Source organism: Hippocampus zosterae, chromosome 2 (genome assembly GCF_025434085.1).
Source record: "Hippocampus zosterae strain Florida chromosome 2, ASM2543408v3, whole genome shotgun sequence".
NCBI lineage: Eukaryota > Metazoa > Chordata > Actinopteri > Syngnathiformes > Syngnathidae > Hippocampus > Hippocampus zosterae.
Window position 1 is genome coordinate 3,879,032 of NC_067452.1, and position 23,983 is coordinate 3,903,014.

General features: G+C 46.9%; 1 protein-coding gene across 5 annotated transcripts in view; it reads right to left on the minus strand.

Moving 5' to 3' along the window:
- stat6 (signal transducer and activator of transcription 6, interleukin-4 induced) overlaps window positions 1–23,983 on the minus strand; it is a 115,462-nt gene that overhangs the window by 54,225 nt on the left and 37,254 nt on the right. For 2 of the 5 annotated variants that reach the window (XM_052058737.1, XM_052058732.1), the window contains exon 1: window positions 1,098–1,204. The exons of 2 other annotated variants lie outside the window; for them this stretch is intronic. In XM_052058737.1, coding sequence (XP_051914697.1) covers window positions 1,098–1,100 — 3 coding nt within the window. In that variant the 5' untranslated portion in view covers window positions 1,101–1,204. Of the gene's footprint in view, window positions 1–1,097; window positions 1,205–4,815; window positions 5,143–23,983 lie in introns of those variants that run through there. One more of the 5 variants, XM_052058733.1, reaches the window with a different exon arrangement.

Here is a 23,983-nt window from a genome sequence, read left to right on the forward strand (position 1 = left end):
TTTTTCGAGTCCTACAACTACCGTCACGCATAACGTGACAAGGGCAAGTCAACCACAACATTTTTTTAAAAAGAATATTTTACCTTTTGTGAAGCAGACCCCCACTTATTTTTTCGGTCATTCACAGCTCATCCAGCCAGCCCCGCCATCTTCTCCAACCAAAATTATACCATTGATTGTGCTGCGTTTGTGCTGTATACATTTCTTTTTTTGGTGCTGCAACTGCTTAAAAGATATCGTGTTTTAATTTGTAGTGATGTCAACACTCCCCCCCCCCCCCCCATTTGCACCCAAATGTGTCGAAATTGTGTCATTCGTTTGTGTTCCTTTTGTGCTGTAAAAAAATTCTGTTTGTACTGCTATGGTTTTGTAGATATTACACGTTTAAAATTACGTGGCCTTCTGTGAGCCCTAATCGAAATCCAAGTGAAGGCTTGTGGAAGGAACGGAACGATGCTGTCTGGAGAAAGCACCCCTCAAACCTGAGACAACTATTCAGTTTGCTCACGAAGAGTGGGTAAACACCTGCTGAGAGATGCAGATGTCTCAATGAAAATTACCAAATGTTTCCAGTTTCCAGTGATAGTGCCTCAAAAAGTTGAGCACAAAATACATTAAAATAAGGGGACCACCATCTTTGTCTATCTTTCAATAGTTTGTTTTCTTAAATTACTCGGTTAAACCACAATTCCAAACCTAAGTCTGATTTTCATTGGTTATTTTAATTAAATTTTAAAATTACTTCTAGAGACATAACCACTAGTAGCAAGTTTGAAAAGACGGGAATTGGAATCACACTTTAATTTCTAGTGACGTCGGCCAAAATTAACCTGAAATCTTATCGTTCATTTATGCTGTAAGAACTTAAGCATGTTGGGAAAACTTGTTTGGTTTGTGCTGTAAAAATATTTATTTGTGCTGCTACTGTTTTTCAGTTCTTAGAAATCATTTTAGATAATCATGAGTTCACAAAAATCTGCTGCGATTAGTGGTCAAAGTTTGAGGTTGCACTGTATGTCCAGTTATAACCACGCTTAAATGAACCTAAATATGAAGTGGATTAAACAGACTGTCCCCTCTATGAGCCGTCACCTTACCATGGTGGAGGGGTTTGTGTGTCCCAGTGATCCTAGGAGTTAAGTTGTCTGGGGCTTTATGCCCCTGGCAGGGTCACCCATGGCAAACAGGTCCGAGGTGAGGGACCAGACAAAGCACGGTTCAAAACACCTCTTATGATGGATAAAATATATGCATCTCAGTTTCCCTTGCCTGGACGTGGGTCACCGGGGCCCCACCCCCTGGAGCAAGGCCTGGTGGTGGGGCTCGTTGGCGAGCGCCTGGTGGCCGGGCCTACACCTGAAGAGGCAACGTGGGTCCCCCTTCTCATGGGCTCACCATCTATGGGAGAGGCCAAAGGGGTTGGGTGCAACGTGAGCTGGGCGGCAGCCAAAGGCAGGGACCTTGGCGGTTTGATCCTCAGCTACAGAAGCTAGCTCTCGGGATGTGGAATTTCACTTCAGTTGCAAGGAAGGAGCCCGAGCTGGTGTGTGAGGCAGGGAAGTTCCGACTGGATATAGTCGGACTTGCCTCCAACACACAGCCTGGACTCAGGTACCAGTACTCTTGAGAGGGGTTGGACTCTCTGTCACTCTGGAGTTGCCCACGGTGAGAGGCGTAGAGCAGGTGTGGGCATACTCATTGCCCCCCGGCTCAGTGCCTGTGCCGAGTGTGCAGTGGTTGGGATGAAAATCCGCACCTCCAAATCTGAGACAATGGTCCTCAATCTGAAAAGGGCGGAGTGCCCTCTCCGGGTCGGGGATGAGATCTTGCCCCAATTAGAGGAGTTTAAGTATCTTGGGGTCCTGTTCACGAGTGAGGGCATGAGAGAGCGAGTGATGGCCAGGCGGATCGGTGAATGCTGACTTTGTATCGGTCTGTCGTGGTGAAGAAAGAGCCAAGCCAAAAGGCAAAGCTCTCAATTTACTGGTTGATCTACGTTCCAATCCTCACCTATGGGCACGAGCTAGAAGTCGTGACCGAAAGAACGAGATCTCGGGTACAAGCGGCCGAAATGAGTTTTCTCCGCAGGGTGTCCAGGCTCTCTCTTAGAGATAAGGTGAGAACGGTCATCTGCGAGGGACTGAGTTGAGCTGCTTCTCCTTCACGTCGAGAGGAGCCAGATGAGGTGGCTCGGGCATCTGATTAGGATGCCTCCTGGACGCCTCACTGTCAAGGTGTTCCGGGCATGTCCCACCGGCAGGAGGCCCCAGGGACGACCCAGGAGTATGTCTCCCAGCTGGCATGGGAACGCCTTGGGATTCCCCGGGAAGACCTGGAAGAAGTAGCCGGGGAGAGGGAACTCTGGACTTCCCTGCTAAAGCTGCTGCCCCCGTGACTCGACCCCGAATAAGCAGTAGAAAATGGATGGATGGATTAAACAGACTGTAATAATATGTTAACTGTCATTATGGTGTAGAGTGGCAGTACATAATTTAACTGCTTCTGTAATAAGCGTGAGGAGTGAACCATGAAGAAGTGCTCTATGGGAGTTTCATCGGCTAAGTATATGGGAGGAAGCCCATCAGTAAGCTATTATGCACAGGAAATGACAGAATCCATGTCCCTGCTTCATATGTGAGCTGTGGTTCCAACTATTAAATCCATAAACATTCCTACTAACGTACGCATTATACAATAAAACAAACCGCAACTTCACAATTCAACTGCATCTGACAGACACATAATGGAAAGGAAATTATTTTATGTTTCTCTTCTCATTTCAATGCAAGTTATCAGCCACTGCACTGAAAGCTACATGAAAAATAAGCATCAATTCATTTGTGTATGTACTTGGCCATGCCGCTTCCTTTATCACATTCATTCCTGTTTCTTGTTCAATAGTTCTTATGTCATCCTTCTGGGGTGATGCCACAAGAAAGCCAAAGAAAAATCACAATTGTAGAGCAAATCTTTTAGTCCGGATTTACACTGCGTGGATCAAGCAACACAATTACCATGTTTTTGCGATGATGCTTATGACAGAGGGGGGGAAAGGAATCAGAATCACTGTACTTTCAAACGAGAATGAAATACGGTATACAATATCAGATATCAGCCAATGCAAGCGCAACAAAAACACACAGATGAGCACTATCGTGGCTGCCAAGGCCAGCTTGGCGTCATCTAAATACCCAGATTGCTGATGTATAGACACCTGCATCTGCCCAAAGAACACAAATACAATCATTAAAAAAACAGCTGCTCTAAGTCTAAACTAAAGCAAAAGCAAAGTAAATATGATAAAGAAGAGGTTAGGTCACGAAATAAGAAAAGTACAGCCAAACCTCAGTTTTCAAACGTCTCTTTTCTCGACCAAATCAAATCAGCTTTCGACCAAAAATTTCGAGTTTTTATGCCCCGGATTACGACCGAAAAACGGTTCTCGACTAAACGGAGCGCACTTGAATGCACCACATGACTCCTCTCGCCTTCCTTACACAAGGAAGTGACGGTTCTTCAGGCAGACGAGGAAGTGACGCTTCAATTGTGAGCAGACGTGTTCAATAAATGTTTTTTTTAAAAGAGCGTGGTTTCGGTTTTCGAACAGCCTTTTGGAACAGATTATGGTCGAAAACCAAGGTATGACTGTATTTGCAGGCAGCAGAAAGGTTACTGTCAGGCCAACAAAACACTGTGTGATGTTTAAATTTGTGTTTATTATGCATTATGTGACAGTGATCTGGCAGCAGAGTGATGGACTGGTTAGCACGTCCGCCTCACAGGGCAGAGGTGCAGAGTTCGATTCCAGCTCCGGCCTTCCTGTGTGGCATTTGCATGTTCTCCCTGTGCCTGTGTGGGGTTTTTTTTATCTGGGTACTCCGGTTTCGTCCCACATTCCAAAAATATGCAGGGTGGGTTAATGGAACACTCTAAATTGTCCCTAGGTCTGAGTGTGAGCGTAAATGGTTGTTAGTCTCCGTGTACCCTGCAATTGGCTGCCAACCAGTTCGGGGTGTAGCCCGCTTACTGCCTGAGGTCAGCTGGGATAGGCTCCAGCACGCCCGTGACCCTTAGAGGTCAGCGAATTAGAAAGAAAGTGACAGTAACAGACGCCTATCCACATTGTCACTGCCCAGTGTTGACGCTTGTGTAGTTGTTTACTTGTAATTCGTGACTCTGTGCATGTGGGTGGTTTTACACATGCTGCTAATGTAACGGCAGTCAAATTAGGTATGTGTCATTAAATGTTCAAGGAAATGTACAGTCAAAGAAATGTGATGGGAACTGTACGGAACCACTGAGCACATGTACCCCATACGTGTAAATACAGTCTTAGATATTCAGTGTAGTCTCATAAGCTTTGCTTATCCCTAACTTGCTGATTGTTTGAAGCCCAGGTTTTCTTTAAAGTATGTCTTTTCGACATTGTTTTCCATTTGGTTCGAACGCTTCACTCTTTGGGGAGGTCTTTTTCTCTCATAGCATTCAAGTAACGGGAAAACTTGCCCTATGATCGATTGGTTTCAAGTTTAATCAAAGCAGTGCCACAGAAGGCGCTGCACATGTTTGGATCCCCATGGGAAGTAATTTGGAAAAATTATCATCATGTCTCGTCAAACCTTATTTAGAGAAAGGGAAACAATAACTTGACCAACAGACAAACCGCTTGTGGACCGATTTACGGCTCACGTTCAATAACACACATAACGAGTAGTTATGACAAGAAGTAAACACAAATAATAGCGATGTCGACGTATTAAACAAGACTTGAGTACATAAATAATCCAGCTACAACAGAGCGACATTTTTGCTTACCGTTCGTATAACAGTTGCACAACTGTCCGGTTCCGTTTTTTTTCCGTCTCTTCCCACTGCTGTAGGTGTAAACCTAATCCACTTTAAATTGAGATTTATGACGAATTTACTTGGTTCCGACTTCCCTGTTGAAGCAACTCGCCCCCTCCCTGCCTTGCTGTGACAGACGCGGCGCGTGCTCGCGGTCCAACGTGATGTAAGGTTTCGCTGGACCAACACACCTCGTGACGTCCCACCTCCAGAGAGGAGAGGTTCGAGTTGGTTTGTCAGTCGTCCGAGTGGACTCTGCGTCTGTGCGGCTACCGTGGGTGTACTGAGTCAACTTCCAGAGAGTCGAAAAAAGGGCGGAGCATTGAAAAAGCGCGCACATTTCCAGTAAGAGCCTTCAACATAGACATCTGTACTGTAAATACATAGATTTCACATTGCGCAATGACTCACAGGTCAACGTCATCGCCATAGTAGATGCAGCACAGTATGATTGGTGATAATCATTTGCTGTTTGGAGTTGTGGCAACCGTTTGACAGTCGAACCTAGATCACATGGAATTGACACTGAATAATGATTTAGATTTTATTTGGCCATTATAACATCAGTTTGTGATTACACGTTTCTCAATCGTCATTAATACTATGAAATACAATGAGCAAAACTTGCAAAATAGCCAACTGTTCATTCCCACTGTGAAATAAAAAGCAGTCTTACCATTCTAACTAAATTCCCCTAAAGTAGCCACGTAGATTACAATTAAATGCTTAGCTATTTATTTTCATTTTACTGAGATTTCTTAAAGGGGAAGACATTTTTTTTGTAACAATAATATGCTCTATGCATGGCCCCATTGATCTAAACACGATCTTCTGATTAATTTTGTCATTGTGGAGAATGAATTAAGCAGCAAAGTCCATTTGTTTTTAATCCATCTCATGGAATGGCCATTTTGCCACTTGATGTCGACTGAAAATGACATCACAGTTGCACGGCTGGTCATGTGTCATGTGGGTCATGTGACTTTTGGAAGCTGAGCCATGATTGGCAGTTACCTGAGCACAGATCAACTGATGATGTCATTCATTCATTCATCTTCCGAGCCGCTTGATCCTCACTAGGGTCGCAGGGGGTGCTGGAGCCTATCCCAGCTGTCTTCGGGCAGTAGGTGGGGGACACCCTGAATCGGTTGCCAGCCAATCGCAGGGCACGAACAACCGAACAAACGAACAACCATTCACACTCACACTCACACTTAGGGACAATTTAGAGTGTTCAATCAGCCTGCCACGCATGTTTTTGGAATGTGGGAGGAAACCGGAGCACCCGGAGAAAACCCACGCAGGCCCGGGGAGAACATGCAAACTCCACACAGGGAGGCCGGAGCTGGAATCGAACCCGGTACCTCTGCACTGTGAAGCCGACGTGCTAACCACTGGACTACCGGGCCGCCACTGATGATGTCACTTTTTGTCAATAGCAAGTGGATAAAAATGGGTGGATTTTGCTGCTTCATTCATATTCCACAAATACACGATTAATCAGGGGACTATGTTTAGACTAGTGGCTCTGCATAGGCCAGACATCCATCCAGCCATCCATTTTCCGATCTGCTTATCCTCACAAGGATCGTGGGAAGGTGCTGGAGCCTATCCCAGCTGTCTTCAGGCAGTAGGCGTGGGACACCCTGAACTGGTTGCCAGCCAATCACAGAGCACACAGAGACGAACAACCATCCTCTCTCACACCCACATCTAGGGACAATTCAGAGTGTTCTCTTAACCTGCCACGCATGTTTTTGGAATGTGGAAGGAAACTAGAGTACCCATAGGAAACCCACCCAGGCACGGGAAGAACATGCCAATTCCAAGCAGGAAGGCTGCAGCCAGAATCAAACCCTGCACCTCTGCACTGTGAGGCCGACGCACTTAAAAAAGAAAATAACATCTTGAAATGTTTAGAAGACCTTAACACATTTAATCCCACCGGTCACATTTGTGAAGGACAACAATGATTTAATTTACAGGGCTCTAAAATTTTTTATTACTGATTACTTAAAAAAGGCTACCAATGACACCTGATTTTGACTTTTAAATGTCTGGGGAAAATTTGGGATTAAATGGGTTAATCAAAAGTATGGGGGGAAAAAAAGCTACATTTTGAACCTAGGTTTAAAAGCATGAACATTCGGGGGTGACTTCACTTCTGTTGGCAGCCATTTCTGTGTAGAACAGGTGTCACCAACATTTTTGAAGGTGAGAGCAACGTCATTTTGATCTTTGATCGTGTTTAAAAATGTCTCACAATACTGCCAATGTCTGCATTTTTAAATTATAATTTCTAACAGCCAATCACAATGTTTAGGCACTGGCGGGCTACTCAGGTGGACTTCACGGGCGAGCTGGTGCCCGCGGGTACCATGTTGGTGACCTCTGGTGTAGAACAACAGCTAAATGCTTTGCTGTTATGAACCTTCCCCATGTTTACTTTGAAATCTGGCATCCACACAATGATCCAAGTCTGCAGTTCTACGAGCCCTATTGGATTTATATTCAATCAGCTTTTCTGTATTCAGGACCCAAACCATTCAGTGATTTATAGACCAGTAGTAGAATTTTAAAGTCTATTCAACAGCTAATTGGGAGTCAGTGTAAAGCCTTGAGGAGTGGAGAAATATGTTGTGATCAGAACCCAAACTGCAGCATTGTTATGAGTTGCGTCTGTGTGAAGCTCTTTTGGGGGAGTCTTGTAAGAAGACTGTTCCAATAATCAAGTCAACTTCTGTAACGTCAGAATGTTCATGTTTTAACCTCGGGGTCGGTTTAAAAACACAAAATTAAAAAACAGGCCACAGAGTTGAGGCTGATATCCAAATCCATTACGTCCATCCATCCATTTTCGAATCCGCTTATCCATCCATTTTCTGATCCGCTTATCCTCACAAGGGTCGCGGGCGTTCTAGACCCTATATCAGCTGTCTTCGGGCAGGAGGCAGGGTACACACTAAACCGGTAGTCCAGTGGTTAGCACGTCGGCTTCACAGTGCGGAGGTACCGGGTTCGATTCCAGCTCCGGCCTCCCTGTGTGGAGTTTGCATGTTCTCCCCCGGCCTGCGTGGGTTTTCTCCGGGTGCTCCGGTTTCCTCCCACATTCCAAAAACATGCGTGGCAGGCTGATTGAACACTCTAAATTGTCCCTAGGTGTGAGTGTGAGCGTGGATGGTTGTTCGTCTCTGTGTGCCCTGTGATTGGCTGGCAACTGATTCAGGGTGTCCCCCGCCTACTGCCCGACGACGGCTGGGTTAGGCTCCAGCACCCACCGCGACCCTAATGAGGATCAAGCGGTTCGGAAAATGAATGGATGGATGAATTAAAAAAATGAAATAGTGAAAATAAACATGCCATTGTGAGATTTAACTCATAACAGAGGGGGATGAGCTCCGTCAAAAGGGGCGCGTTTGACCTCGGGTGAACTTGCTTTTTAAATTTTTTACTGTCCTAAAATAACGTGCAGTTGCACCTCCACTACATTAGGGGGTAGTGGCACTTTCATTGGCAGAGTTTGTGCAGGGAGCATTCTCAGGAAGGAAATATGAGGAGGCGCATGTAGCGCTTGGCTTCAATGTGACTGAGTGCGGTGGCAGACAAGAAAGATCGATGTGCTTACTGTGTTTAAAACCTTTGGTAGCGGACAGCCGTTGAGTTTTTTTCAGCGAAAACGTGCCGACTATTGCCAATAATCATGCTGCTTTGTGACTGCTACTTCAGGAAACTAAAATACAGGTCCCGGCTACACATTGAGCAGGAGCCGAGAGTTGCTGCGTCCTGCTTCAAACCTCGCTTTGAAAAGCTGTGCATTGCAAAACGTGCTCACTGTTGCCATTAATCCAGACATCATCTTTGATTAAAAAAAAAAAAAAAGCACAAATTCTTTTATATATTTTTGTTTTGATGGTTAAAGTTTTTTTAAAAATATGGTGCTCTGAGATAATATTGGTGATTAGTTTGAATGCATTATTAGTTATTGATTTTATGTTATTTTATTTTTCAGTGTTGTATGGTTTGACATGGTCAGTCAAAAAATATTTATTGTTAAATTAAGGATTTAATGTTATTTTTGAATTTCAGAAGCACTTTAAATCTTTTCTGTTCCAGTTACTAAAGCTATTCTTTGTTGTAAGTTGGTTCATAAAGTTGGTACATATTTCTATCTTTTTTTATTCTCTTATGCGTTAATAAGGATACAGTGTTATGCAAAGGTGTACTTCTAACAATTTTATAGACAAATTATACTATTTATAGTCGTGGGGGGGGGGGCGCAAGATGTTTTCCTCTTCCTTGGGGGGGCATGACAGAAAAGAATTGAGAACCACTGCCTTAAGGAAACAAGTTATAGTACATCCACAGCATTTTATGGGTAGTCACATGAAATATTAATATTAATTAATAAAAATATTTACTCATCCATCCATCCTGATCCGCTTTATCCTGGAGCCGATCCCAGCTGTCTTGGTGCTATAGCCCCATCAGTAATCTGTACAGCCCTCCTTCAGCCCACCCCAAGCAATGTGTTTATTCATTCATTCATTCATTCATCTTCCGAGCCGCTTGATCCTCACTAGGGTCGCGGGGGGTGCTGGAGCCTATCCCAGCTGTCTTCGGGCAGTAGGCGGGGGACACCCTGAATCGGTTGCCAGCCAATCGCAGGGCACACAGAAACGAACAACCATTCGCACTCACACTCACACCTAGGGACAATTTAGAGTGTTCAATCAGCCTACCACGCATGTTTTTGGAATGTGGGAGGAAACCGGAGCACCCGGAGAAAACCCACGCAGGCCCGGGGAGAACATGCAAACTCCACACAGGGAGGCCGGAGCTGGAGCAATGTGTTTATTTATTCATTTATTTACATATGTCGGTCGGTGAAAGCCCTCGTTATCGAGGAATGCGGCCCCCAGGACAGGGCGCCGGCTCCTGGTGCTTGTGTCTCCGATGACTGTAGAGACCCAGTCTTCCCCGAAAACCCCGCCCGCAGAATTGACAGAAGTGGGTTGGGGGGCCGAGCGGTTGCAGGGCCCTCTCCTTCCTCCGCGCTCGCCGGTCCTCCTCCGCAGCGACGCGGCAAGTCTCGAATACCCGGACCCCGCCCCGCACAGCCCCACCCTAGGCCACCTGATCCGCGGCCAGGTCAGCCCACTGTGCCGGGGGAATCCGGCACCGCTGAAGATGACCCTTTAGCTGGTCTTTGAATCGTCTTTTCGGGGCACCGCGGGGACGGGTGCCCTCCAGCAACTCCGCAAGAGGAGCTGCTTCGGGAGACGGTCGTCGCTCATCCGCTGCACGTGGCCGGCCCACCGCAGTTGGGCCAGGGTGATCATGGCCTCGATACTCGTGAGGCCAGCCCGGGTGAGGAAAAAACCCCATGAAATCATTATTTATCACATTTTAGCATACACGCTGCATTTGAATTATTCATATTCTATAGAGTCCTAAAATGAGCAGGCATATATATGTATTTCAGTTGAAAATCATTTTGTAAGTTCGCAAGTCAGGAGCCGTTCTGTTCCAATGCAACTCCTATTTCTGTGTTTGTGTTGCAACTGTACTCCACGTGTGTTTGTGAGGGCAGAGAGGGGCAGGTCGAGTCTTTCAGATACTGATGCATTAGGAGCGCGTTTGGAAATCATTTCCGAGCACAATCTGGTTTCTGGAAACTTAGAGCGTTGGTTAAATTTGTTGTTGCTATTCAGCGTTCACCGAAAACGGTGCGAGGCATGAGGCGCTCCGACTTTCGACACGGTTCTCCTGTGTTGGCTGTGTTCTCAAATTAACGAGAGCGCAACACACTCTACCTCTCCAACAACACTCATTCTCAGAGGAGTGGCATCAGAGTGCATTTCCGAACGTGCCTTAGGTTACAGTTACTTAGCTGGAGCGGCTGCAGGAGCAGGGTGCGAGGCGGCTGCAGAGTTTGTGCTGCAAGAGCAGAATCAGAGGGGGTGCCCACAGAGTTGCGCTGCCGGAACAGGAAATAGGGCGGGCGCGGAGCTTGCGCTGCCAGAGCAGGCTTGGAGGGCAGCCGCAGGGCTTGCACTGCCAAGACAGTTTCAGAGGGCAGTTGCAAGACGTGCGCCGCCAGAACAGGCTCGGGGGGCGACTGCAGGGCTTGCGCTGCCGGAGCAGATTTGGACGGTGGGCGCAGAGTGTGAATGGTTCTTTGTCTATGTGTGCCCTGTGATTGGCTGGCAACCAGTTCAGAGTGTACCACATCTACTGCACGAAGTCAGTTTGGATGGGCTCCAGCACGCCCGCGACCTTCGTGAGGATAAGCAGTTTGAATAATGGATGGATGGATGTGCACCTTGCAAAGATCTAGTGCTAGAAGATGCATGATCATGAGTACTGGAGATGAGTAACACAAGCTCCAGTGAAGCTAAAGCATCGTATCATATTATCATGATAGATGAGGCATTGTCAGTGTCTGATGCTATAAGTAGCAACAATTCAATGAAAATTCAATGGACAAAGAGATACAAACAGTGATGGAACGCATTGAAAATGATCATGAGTACTGGAGATGAGTAACACAAGCTCCAGTGAAGCTAAAGCATCGTATCATATTATCATGATAGATGAGGCATTGTCAGTGTCTGATGCTATAAGTAGCAACAATTCAATGAAAATTCAATGGACAAAGAGATACAAACAGTGATGGAACGCATTGAAAATGGCTGGATCAATAGATGCCATCCAAACTACTATCATGTCAGATCAGAGAGGTGGCCAATATGCTGTTATTGAGAGACAAAAGAATCGTAACTTCACGAAGCCAGAAAAGGGACATTGTTAAGGTTTCATGAGGGACACCTTGGAAGAGAGAAGTGTAAGAGAAGAGCAAGAGACACGGTTTAATGGCCTGGGATGAAGTCATGGTATAAAAATGTTCAACGTGCCTAAAGTACCACGGTAGACAGGCGAGGGAATGCATGAGAATTACAAGTCATTTCTTGAGCAAAATGGTTGGGGCAGAAACACAACTGGACCAAGATCTTAGGAAGTGAGGAAAGCGCAAGGACAAGTGCTGACAAGAAACCGTTGCAATTTTCTCTCGAAGACCAAGGCTACCTTCCAAGGGACATATTGCGACTATGGTTTTTATTTATGTATTTTACTGGGACAGTGCACATTAATCAAAACAAGAAGAAACAGTGTAAAACACTGTAAAACACAAGAAACAGCGCCGGACTTAGCATAAATGCTAGTTTTCAGCCGCAGTCCCATGGCAGGTCTCTTTATATAAACATACCAAATACAGTTAATTAAAACAACAAAATAATATAACACAACACATAACATAACATAAAACAGGTCAGTCATGCAATCTTAGTCACTTTTCCTGCACATGCTTTGTTGTTTTAAGGACTGTCATTCTCGATGAAAGCCACCTAAAAGTTGCACAATTGGAATGACCTCAAACCAACAATGTGGCATGCATACGTCTGTCCAAGCGAAAACAAAGCGATTGACGTAAAAATCGCGTGAAATGCATGTTTACACATTAGGTTTACGATGCATTCAAAAATATAATTTATATTGGGTCTCTATGGTGCAAAATATGTAAATTGTGAAGATTAAGGTATCAAAACGTTTTTTTTATTATTGCTGCAATGCCTGAGAATTATCAGCCGGTGACATCATGAAATTTAGGCCATTTTAGAACCCCTCCATAAGTTTCAGCTCTCTCGTGTTTTTCTGAATGCCTTTGCCTTTGATTCAAAGACATCATTTTACATTTATCGCAAGCGGTGCACTACGAGGGTTAAGGTCATTCTCGATGAAAGAGTAGCGATTCAAAGTGTCCTTTCACCAATTTCTCTGAGACTTCATGCTCAAAATGTGCACACGTCTGCTACAAGCTAAGTTTGAAAGTAAACAAGAAGCTGTAGCATCCATTGATGAAAAAAAGAGATTGGTTCACTTCTCCTGTCCCATGTAAACCTTTCAATTCCAAGTGGCGACTCTCAATTCCATGGATTGAGAATCAATGTGGATGTGACTGATACTATGTCATGTTCAGGCCTGACTTGAAAACGGATGGAAATATGCAGTTAGAGACTGGTGTGTGTCACTGGATTACTTGCACTGAGGAGGTCTGAGCGACACATCAAACCACTATCAAAGGACTTCTTAAGACTTATCGACCTTTTAATTTCGTGCAGTATGTGACCAGCCCGACATATGAACAAGGACATATTTTAGACTTTGTCCTTGCTTATGGTCTACCGGTGTCAAATCTGGAAGTCCTTCAAAATGGGATTTCTGATCACATGGCAGTTTTATTTGACGTATATCTTATCGCATACTGCTGTGAAATCTGCCGCTCCTAGTTGTAAACGCGGCTATTGATATGATCATGCAGCCCCGCCTACACTTTGTGAGAAAAACATTTCAACTCTATAAAATCTCGTTTCATTTGGAGCGGGGAGAGAGGAAGAGCCCAGCTGCACTGTGTTTTTGTTCTTGTCACCAAATACTGAATACCCAGAGGTATCTTAATGCACACGACTGTAATAAAGCACGTGGCACTTGGGGACAGCAAGGGATTTATTTTATGTTATGTGATGTTATTTATTTATTTATTTATTTATTTCCATAAAAACATGAGAAACCACAACACTAAAAGTGCCCTGATTAGTCTTTTTCTGGAACAACCGTAGTCAAATCAAAAGAAGCTTGATTGATGAATTAATTGTCGGGTTGGGTGTAAGATACTGGACAAAGGCCCATCTCAGTCTCCATAAACCCAACACAGTTGGGCAACAACTGTTTTTACCTTTCATACAAAAGCTTTCTCTGTTTTCTCTAACCAACTGTTTGTGTGAAAAGTATTCTCCTTACACTCATTAATTATGAATAAAACCTATGCCCTGTTTTTAAATGAACGCTTTAATGACCAACATTAAAAAACCGTAGTGCATTAGTTAGTTAGTTAGTTAGTTCCGCCCGTTCCTATTTGGAACATTGGGCGACGAGTTTCCTCCATTTGGTCCGGTCACTGGCGACCCTTCTTGCTCCATCCCAGCTGACACCCATCTCACTGAGGTCTTCTTTGGCAGTCTGTCTCCACGTCTTCTTTGGCCTACCTCTCTTCCTCTTTCCACCCTCTGGCATCCAGTCCATGGCCACACTTGCCGGTCTCTCTCTTGGCAGTCGGAGTACGTGGCCGATCATTTTCCTTCTCCTTTCAGAGACAATGTCTGACAGTTCAGCCACTCCTGCCTTCTTCATGACCTCCTCGTTGGTGACGTGGTCTCTCCATGAGATCCTCAGGATGGATCTCAGGCAACGCCGAAGGAAGACATCTAACTGGTTGGTTATGTTGGCTGTCTTCATCCATGTCTCACAGGCGTAAATCGCTGTTGGGATAACCACTGACATATAGAGGCGTAGTGGCGTTGGTGGTCGTAGTGGTGGCTTTCGATGACCAGATGTTGCCGAGGCGTTGGAACACTCCCGCAGCTTTACCAAGTCTACTGTTGACGTCTTTCTCCACACCACCTGTATTTGAGATGTTACTCCCAAGATATGTGAAGCTGTCAATGTCATGTTGGTGTAGAGTGAGTGGTTGAAGGTGTTGGTGCTGTCCGACGGCCATGGCCTTGGTCTTTTCCTGGCTAATTCGCAAACCGACCTTAACTCCGTGCTCATACAGATTATTGGTCAACTCCTGGAGTGCGGGCTGGGTGTGACATAACAGGGCCAAATCATCTGCAAATTCCAGGTCAGCTAGTCTGCTCCCTCCCCACTTGATGCCAGCTTTTGCTCCTGTGATGGACTTCCTCATCACAAAGTCGATTATGGTAATGAAGAGTAGGGGTGACAGAATGCAACCGTGTCTTACACCAGTGACAATGTCAAAATCGTCAGTTGTGCCACTGTTGGTTTTGACACAACAGGTTGAGTTGTGGTACAATGACCTGAAGATGTTGATGTACTTGAGGGGTACACCATACAGCTGGACGATCTGCCACAGTGACTCCGGGTGGATGCTGTCGGAGGCTTTCTTGAAATCGATATAGTTGATCATGAGTGGTATCTGAAGTTCTTGGCACTGCTCTATGATGTTTCGAAGGGTAAAGATCTGTTCGGCGCAAGACCTTCCCTTCCTGAAACCGGCTTGCTCTTCCCTCAAGATGTTATCCACTTCATCTTTAAGGCGATGTAGCAGAACACTGCAGAATACCTTGCTGGGAATTGACAGCAGCGTAATGCCCCGCCAGTTATTGCAGTCTGCGAGGCTTCCCTTCTTGGGGAGCGTGACAATGACCCCACGTCTCCAGTCGGCAGGAACCTCTTCAGCATGCCAAATCAGGTTGAACAGGTGGGTAAGGCTCTGCACAACAGCATCTTGGCCATGTTTCAACAGCTCGGCAGCTATCTCATCGAGTCCCGGTGCCTTGTTGTTCTTAAGGCCCTTGATTGCTCTGGCAACCTCAGTCTCGGATATCTCTTTCGATGTAATATTTAGAGCTGGAGCTGGTGTCTCTTGATCGAAATTGAAGAGCACGGGAGGCATTGGTTGGTTGAGAACCTCCCTGAAGTGTTCCAGCCATCTTGCTTCTTGCTCCTCGTCGCTTAGAAGTGTCCTGCCATCCTTGCTCCTGATTGGCACGCCAGAGCTGCTCCTGGAGTTGGTTAGCTCCCGCACGATCTTGTATAGGGTCGTCGTGTCGTTGTTCTCTGCTGCTTCCTGTGCCTCTCTTGTTTTCTCTTCTAGCCTCTGTCTTTTATCCTTCCTGCAACTCTTCTTCTTCGGCAGTGCATTAGGCACTACTGTATTTAAATGTTGGTCATGGTGGGACTGTACTTGGGGAGCCAGGTATTTTTTGGGTGATACTTGGTGTAAAACGTTGGAGATTGATCGCCTGTCAGTTACAGGCCACATAAAGAAAGAGAAAGGGAAGTGTTGATTTACTCTCACTTTCACACTGTTACTATGTGGAGCTGAACCGACACCGCCCGCACTGAAGTCAGGCATGTATCAATGTACCACGACAGCATCAGTAACGACTCACATTTGCAGTACATTTAATTGATTTAGATTCTTAATTTTGATATTCAGGCCCGGTAGTCCAGTGGTTAGCACGTCGGCTTCGCAGTGCAGAGGTACCGGGTTCGATTCCAGCTCCGGCCTCCCTGTGTGGAGTTTGCATGTTCTCCCCGGGCCTGCGTGGGTTTTCTCCGGGTGCTCCGGTTTCCTCCCACATTCCAAAAACATGCGTGGCAGGCTGATTGAACACTCTAAATTGTCCCTAGGTGTGAGTGTGAGCGTGGATGGTTGTTCGTCTCTGTGTGCCCTGTGATTGGCTGGCAACCGATTCAGGGTGTCCCCCGCCTACTGCCCGGAGACGGCTGGGATAGGCTCCAGCACCCCCCGCGACCCTAGTGAGGATCATGCGGTTCGGAAAATGGATGGATGGAATTTTGATATTCAGCGATTTATTTCACATAACAAATAGTAAATTGGGCTCACCACCCATGAGAGGGGCCAAAGGGGTCGGGTGCAATGTGAGCTGGGCGGCACCCAAAGGCGGGGACCCTGGCGGTCCAATCCTCGGCTGCAGAAGCTAGCACTTGGGACATGGAATGTCACCTCTCTGGCAGGGAAGGAGCCCGAGCTGGTGTGTGAGGCAGAGAATTTCCGACTGGATATAGTCGGACTTGCCTCCACACACAGCATGGGTTCTGGTACCAGTTCTCTCGAGAGGGGTTGGACTCTCTTCCACTCTGGAGTTGCTCACGGTGAGAGGCGCAGAGCAGGTGTGGGCAGACTCATTGCCCCCCGGCTCAGTGCCTGTACATTGGGGTTCACACCGGTAGACGAGAGGGTTGCCTCCCTCCGCCTTCGGGTGGGTGGACGGGTCCTGACTGTTGTTTGTGCATATGCACCAAACAGCAGCTCAGCATACCCACCCTTTTTGGAGTCCTTGGAGGGTGTGCTGGAGAGTACTCCTGCTGGGGACTCCCTTGTTCTGCTGGGGGACTTCAATGCTCACGTGGGCAATGACAGTGAGACCTGGAGGGGCGTGATTGGGAGGAACGGCCCCCCCGATCAGAACCCGAGTGGTGTTTTGTTACTGGACTTCTGTGCTCGTCACGGATTGTCCATAACGAACACCTTGTTCAAACATAAGGGTGTCCATATGTGCACTTGGCACCAGGACAGCCTAGGCCGCAGTTCGATGATCGACTTTGTAGTTGTATCATCGGATTTGCGGCTGCATGTTCTGGACACTCGGGTGAAGAGAGGGGCGGAGCTGTCAACTGATCACCACCTGGTGGTGAGTAGGCTCCGATGGTGGGGGAAGATGCCGGTCCGTCCTGGCAGACCCAAACGTATAGTGAGGGTTTGTTGGGAGCGTCTGGTGGAATCCCCTGTCAGAAGGAGTTTCAACTCCCACCTCCGACAGAGCTTTTCCCATGTTCCGGGGGAGGCGGGGGACATTGAGCCCAAGTGGACCATGTTCCGTGCCTCTATTGTTGAGGCGGCCAATCTGAGTTGTGGCCGTAAGGTGGTTGGTGCCTGTCGTGGCAGCAACCCCCGTACTCGCTGGTGGACACCAGCAGTAAGGGATGCCGTCAAGCTGAAGAAGGAGTCCTATCGAGCCTTTATGGTCTGTGGGACCCCAGAGGCAGCTGACGGGTATCGATTGGCCAAGCGGGCCGCGGCTTCGGTGGTCGCCGAGGCAAAAACCCGAGCGTGGGAAGAGTTCGGTGAGGGCATGGAAGCCGACTTCCGGACGGCTTCGAGGAAATTCTGGTCCACCATCCGACGCCTCAGGAGGGGGAAGCAGTGCACCACTAACACTGTGTACAGTGGGGATGGGGCGCTGCTGACTTCGACTCGGGACGTTGTGAACCGGTGGGCAGAGTACTTCGATGACCTCCTCAACTCCACCAACACGCCTTTCTTGGAGGAAGCAAAGCCTGGGGACTCTGAGGTGGGCTCTCCTATCTCTGTGGTTGAAGTCACCGATGTGGTTAAAAAGCTCCTCGGTGGCAAGGCCCCAGGGGTGGATGAGATCCGCCCGGAGTTCCTCAAGGCTCTGGATGTTGTGTGGCTGTCCTGGTTGACACGCCTCTGCAACATCGCGTGGACAACAGGGAGAGTGCCTCTGGATTGGCAGACCGGGGTGGTAGTCCCTCTTTTTAAAAAGGGGGACCGGAGGGTGTGTCCCAACTACAGAGGTTTCACACTCCTCAGCCTCCCTGGTAAGGTCTATTCAGGGGTGCTGGAGAGGAGGGTCCGTCAGGAAGTCGAGCCTCAGATTGAGGAGGAGCAGTGTGGTTTTTGTCCCGGCCGTGGAACAGTGGACCAGCTCTACACCCTTAGCAGGGTCCTTGAGGGTATGTGGGAATTCGCCCAACCAGTCTACATGTGTTTTGTGGACTTGGAGAAGGCGTTTGACCGTGTCCCTCGGGGAGTTCTGTGGGGAGTGCTTCGTGGATATGGGGTACCGAACCCCCTGATACGGGCTGTTCGGTCACTATACCACCGATGTCAGAGTTTGGTTCGCATTGCCGGCAGTAAGTCGGAATCGTTTCCAGTGGAGGTAGGACTCCGCCAAGGCTGCCCTTTGTCGCCGATTCTGTTCATAACCTTTATGGACAGAATTTCTAGGCGCAGCCGAAGCGTTGAGGGGGTCCGTTTTGGGGGCCTCAGTATTGCATCCCTGCTTTTTGCAGATGATGTGGTGCTGTTGGCCCCTTCAAACAGAGCTCTCCAACTCTCACTGGAGCATTTCGCAGCCGAGTGTGAAGCGGTTGGGATGAAAATAAGCACCTCCAAATCTGAAACCATGGTCCTCAGTCGGAAAAGGGTGGAGTGCCCCCTCCGGATCGGGGAGGAGATCTTACCCCAAGTGGAGGAGTTCAAGTATCTTGGGGTCTTGTTCACGAGTGAGGGCAGGAGGGAGCGAGAGATCAACAGGCGGATCGGTGCAGCGTCTGCTGTGATGCGGACGTTGTATCGGTCTGTCGTGGTGAAGAAGGAGCTGAGCCAAAAGGCGAAGCTCTCAATTTACCGGTCGATCTACGTCCCAACCCTCACCTATGGTCACGAGCTATGGGTCGTGACCGAAAGAACGAGATCCCGGATACAAGCGGCTGAAATGAGTTTTCTCTGCAGGGTGTCCGGGCTCTCCCTTAGAGATAAGGTGAGAAGCTCAGTCATCCGGGAGGGGCTCAGAGTCGAGCCGCTTGTCCTCCACATCGAGAGGAGCCAGATGAGGTGGCTTGGGCATCTGATTCGGATGCCTCCTGAGCGCCTCCCCGGTGAGGTGTTCCGGTCATGTCCCACCGGGAGGAGACCCCGAGGAAGACCCAGGACACGCTGGAGAGACTATGTCACCCAGCTTGCCTGGGAACGACTCGGGATCCCCCGGGGAGAGCTGGAAGAAGTAGCTAGGGAGAGGGAAGTCTGGGCTTCCCTGCTAAAGCTGTTGCCCCCGCGACCCGGCCCCGGATAAGCGGTAGATGATGGATGGATGGATGGAAATAGTAAATTGCACTCATTCTGAATCAAATTTGTGATAGATTATAAGTAAACTACAGTAATTATGGACATTAAAAAAATGTTCAGTTTTACCTTTGAAAACGCATTAGATGGTTTTGACAAAGATTGAATGAGGCATGCACTTCTCGAATTGCGCCACTTTTTTCCACAGCCAATATCAACAATGGTGTATAATTCTATCATCAACTTTTTATTCATTCATTCAGATGGGGGTAGCCAGGAACAAAAATAAGACTTTATAGACCTACAGGGACAACTACGACATGACATTAGGTATTATATGGGCATCCACTGTGGCACACTGGCACTTGCCAATTTAGAAAGTTATTCTAAATGACGTTAACATGATATGTGTACCTTTCATGATTGCAAGTAAAGTACCCTATTTTGGCCACACAAGGGCGGTAGAGAGCTGCAAACAGCCCATGTGACCCGATGATGTCAACAACATTGGAAGGTGGAATTTGATCAATTGCGGGTTACCTAAAATAAAGTGTCTAAATTTACAATAAACTCGTGTTCACCACTTAATAACAAACTGCCAACCTCAATGAGACTTCAGATTTTCTCTGATTGGCTGCTTGGTAATATATCATTGTTGAGTGATTTAGTGTTTAGTGGGAGTGGGTGGGGCAACGATTTACCAGAACATTCCACCTCTATCTAATCTAATTTCCTGAGAAATGTGAATGAGCTGTTGGAGAGAGAAACAATGCAGCTGCAATGTCTCCATATATGTGTGCTGTGGAGCCTTGGTGACAAATCCATTTGATTAATATGTAGATGTTGTGTTTTAAACTACCAAATATAGTAGGATAGTAACTTTAAGTCGGAATCCTCCAAATGTTTGTAACCTTACACGAATGTTGATAAAAAATATGCCTCAAGATATTTTTGGATTTGGAACTCATGTCATCATATAAGACAAGATAAGAGAATATAAGATAAGATAAGATAAGATAAGATAAGATAAGATAAGATAAGATAAGATAAGATAAGAAAAGATAAGATATCTTTATTTGTCCCACACTGGGGAAATTTACAGGCTCCAGCAGCAAGAATGTGGGTAGAAAGAAGAAAGAAGAAAAAACAAACAAACACAGTTCAATTAAGTGCAATATAAATACAAAATGGATAAATCGCAGTCAGTGCTATTTACAATAGTTTTTCACATCATTTATTCATTCATTCATTCATCTTCCTAACCGCTTGATCCTCACTAGGGTCGCGGGAGGTGATGGAGCCTATCCCAGCTGTCTCCGGGCAGTAGGCGGGGGACACCCTGAATCGGTTGCCAGCCAATCACAGGGCACACGGAGACGAACAACCATTCGCACTCACACTCACACCTAGGGACAATTTAGAGTGTTCAATCAGCCTGCCATGCATATTTTTGGAATGTGGGAGGAAACCGGAGCACCCGGAGAAAACCCACGCAGGCCCGGGGAGAACATGCAAACTCCACACAGGGAGGCCGGAGCTGGAATCGAACCCGGTACCTCTGCACTGTGAAGCCGACGTGCTAACCACTGGACTACCGGGCCGCCTCACATCATTTAATTATTATTATTATTGTTGTTATATCCTCGAGAGACAAAATTTCAGGTCGCGTCATGAGGATGTCTGCGCCTGTTGCACCTTGCTCTGCTGTAAATAATCTTTTCTAAATGCAAAATACCTCCTATCGACTGAGGGTGGACTAATTCTTTCCCACATATCTGCCGAAGCATACAGTATTCTCCACTGTAGTGCTTAGTGATATGCATTAAAAAAAAATCTTCGATCCGGAATTATATTGCAGTAATTATACAACACAGTTGGAAAATGAAGCTTCAAAGTTGAACAGTTGTATTTTTTGACTCCTCCAGATGGCACTGTTGGGTTTAAAATTTAAGAATTGGCAAGCCAGTTTGAATTCAGCCCAATATTGAACAGAGACGCTTCATTTTCCCATCACGACAAAACACAAGACGTTGTTCTCTTTTCTCACTTTATTTTGAAGTAACATTAAACAGACCGACATCAAATGAAAAATGCATCCAGTAGTCCTACTGCTGCCACACAAAATTATCAAATGGAAACAAAATCAAAGCAGCCCGCATATTTTTTTTTGCACAATTATAATAATTATATACTTTTAATGTTGTTGGGAACACCTTGCGGCTAACGTACGGGATGCTGGACCATTTCTTGTTCGGCTGTATATCTATGTATGTAGCATTATTGTGTTAATTTTCTCTCCAGAAACTAATTAAATTGCTTGCTATTTTGCTGTTCAAGGCTGGATATGCTCCACTCGAATGCGGCTCCAGGAGATCTCCGTAAAATGTACTCCATTACCCAAGCACTTAATTCGGTCTTTCAGGATCAATAACATGACGTTAATTTTGCGATGGCGTCTCCATCCTTCCATCTGATAATTAGTCATCATAATCCCTTTATGAAGATTATACTTGTAAGGAGTTTTGCTTATTCACTACCACGGAGGCGAGTTAATGGAGGCTGTGAATTAGGAGCGAACCAGCAATGTGTTGAACAGGGAGTAGTCAAAGCTTGTTGATCAACTTGTGGCATCTCACCTTGAGCTGCTGACTACCGGGCTGCAGGTGACATAAACAGTCCTTTTTGGGGATGGTAACCACCAGTGAGTTCAAGATAAAACTTTAACATGTGTGATTCCCAGTTTGGTTATTCTTTGTGTTTTGCTGAGGCCCAAACTGTGGTTTTATCTCTCTTTATCTCTCTATATATATATATTAAAAAATCCTCGTCTCACCCCCCCTCGGGTGGTGTCCGTCCCTCATTCAGCTTGGGTTCTCTACCAACGGCTTGAGGGTTCTGCGCAGTATTCTTGCTGTTCCCAGCACTGCACATTTCTGGACTGAGATGTCCGATGTTGTTCCCGGGATCTGTTGCAACCACTCATCCAGTTTGGGGGTCACTGCCCCGAGTGCTCCGACCACCACAGGCACGACTGTCACCTTTACCTTCCAGGCTCTCTCCAGCTCCTCTCTGAGCCCTTGGTATTTCTCAAGTTTCTCGTGTTCCTTCTTTCTGATGTTTCCATCACTTGGGACCTCTACATCCACTACAACGGCTTTCCTCTGCCCTTTATCTATGATCACGATATCTGGTTGGTTCACCATTACCATCTTGTCAGTCTGGATCTGGCAGTCCCACAGGATCTTCGCTCTGTCATTCTCCACCTCCTTTGGAGGTGTTTCCCATTTTGACCTTGGGGTTTCCAGTCCATACTCCGCACAGATGTTTCAGGAGACTATGCCAGCCACCTGGTTATGGCGTTCCATGTAGGCTTTCCCTGCCAGCATCTTACACCCTGCAGTTATGTGTTGGATCGTCTCAGGTGCCTCTTTGCACAACCTACACCTTGGGTCTTGTCTGGTGTGGTATATCTGGGCCTCGATGGCTCTGGTGCTCAAGGCCTGCTCCTGAGCAGCCAGGATGAGTGCCTCTGTGCTGTCCTTCAGGCCAGCACTCTCTAGCCACTGATAGGACTTCTTGAGATCAGCCACTTCAGTTATGGTCCGGTGGTACATCCCGTGTAGGGGCTTGCCCTCCCATGATGGTCCCTCCTCCAGCGCCTCATCTTCTGTTCCCCATTGTCTGAGACATTCTCTGAGTACGTCATCCGTTGGAGCCTTCTCCTTGATGTATTCATGGAGCTTGGATGTTTCATCCTGGACAGTGGCTCTCACACTCACTAGTCCCCGGCCTCCTTCCTTTCAGCTTGCGTACAGTCTCAGGGTGCTGGATTTGGGATGGAACCCTCCATGCATGGTTAGGAGCTTTCGGGTCTTAACGTCCGTGGTCTGAATCTCTTCCTTTGGCCACCTTATTATTCCTGCAGGGTATCTGATCACTGGCAGGGCATAGCTGTTTATTGCCCGGGTCTTATTCTTGCCATTGAGCTGGCTTCTTAGGACTTGCCTCACTCGCTGGAGGTATTTGGCCGTCGCCGCTTTCCTTGTTGCCAGTTCGAGGTTGCCATTGGCTTGTGGTATACCAAGGTACTTGTAGCTGTCCTCAATGTCTGCTATTGTTCCTTCAGGGAGTCAGACCCCTTCAGTGCGGACTACCCTTCCTCTCTTAGTCACATCCGACTACATTTCTCAAGCCCGAATGACATCCCGATGTCGCTGCTGTAGATCCTGGTTGTGTGGATCAGGGAATATATGTCCCTTTCGCTCTTAGCATACAGCTTGATGTCATCTATGTAGAGGAGGTGACTGATTGTAGCTCCATTTCTGAGGCGGTATCCATAGCCTGTCTTGGTGATTACTTGGCTTAGGGGGTTCAGTCCTATGCAGAACAGCAGTGGGGAGAGTGCATCACCTTGGTATATGCCACATTTGATGGACACTTGGGTAAGTGGCTTGCCATTGGCTTCAAGTGTGGTTTTCCACATCCTCATCGAGTTCGCAACGAAGGTCCTGTTCACCTTATACAACTCCAAGCATTCAGTGATCCATGTATGTGGCATCGAGTCATAGGCTTTCTTGTAATCAATCCAAGCTGTGCACAGGTTGGTACGTCGAGACCTGCAGTCTTGTGCGACTGTTCTGTCAACCAGGAGCTGATGTT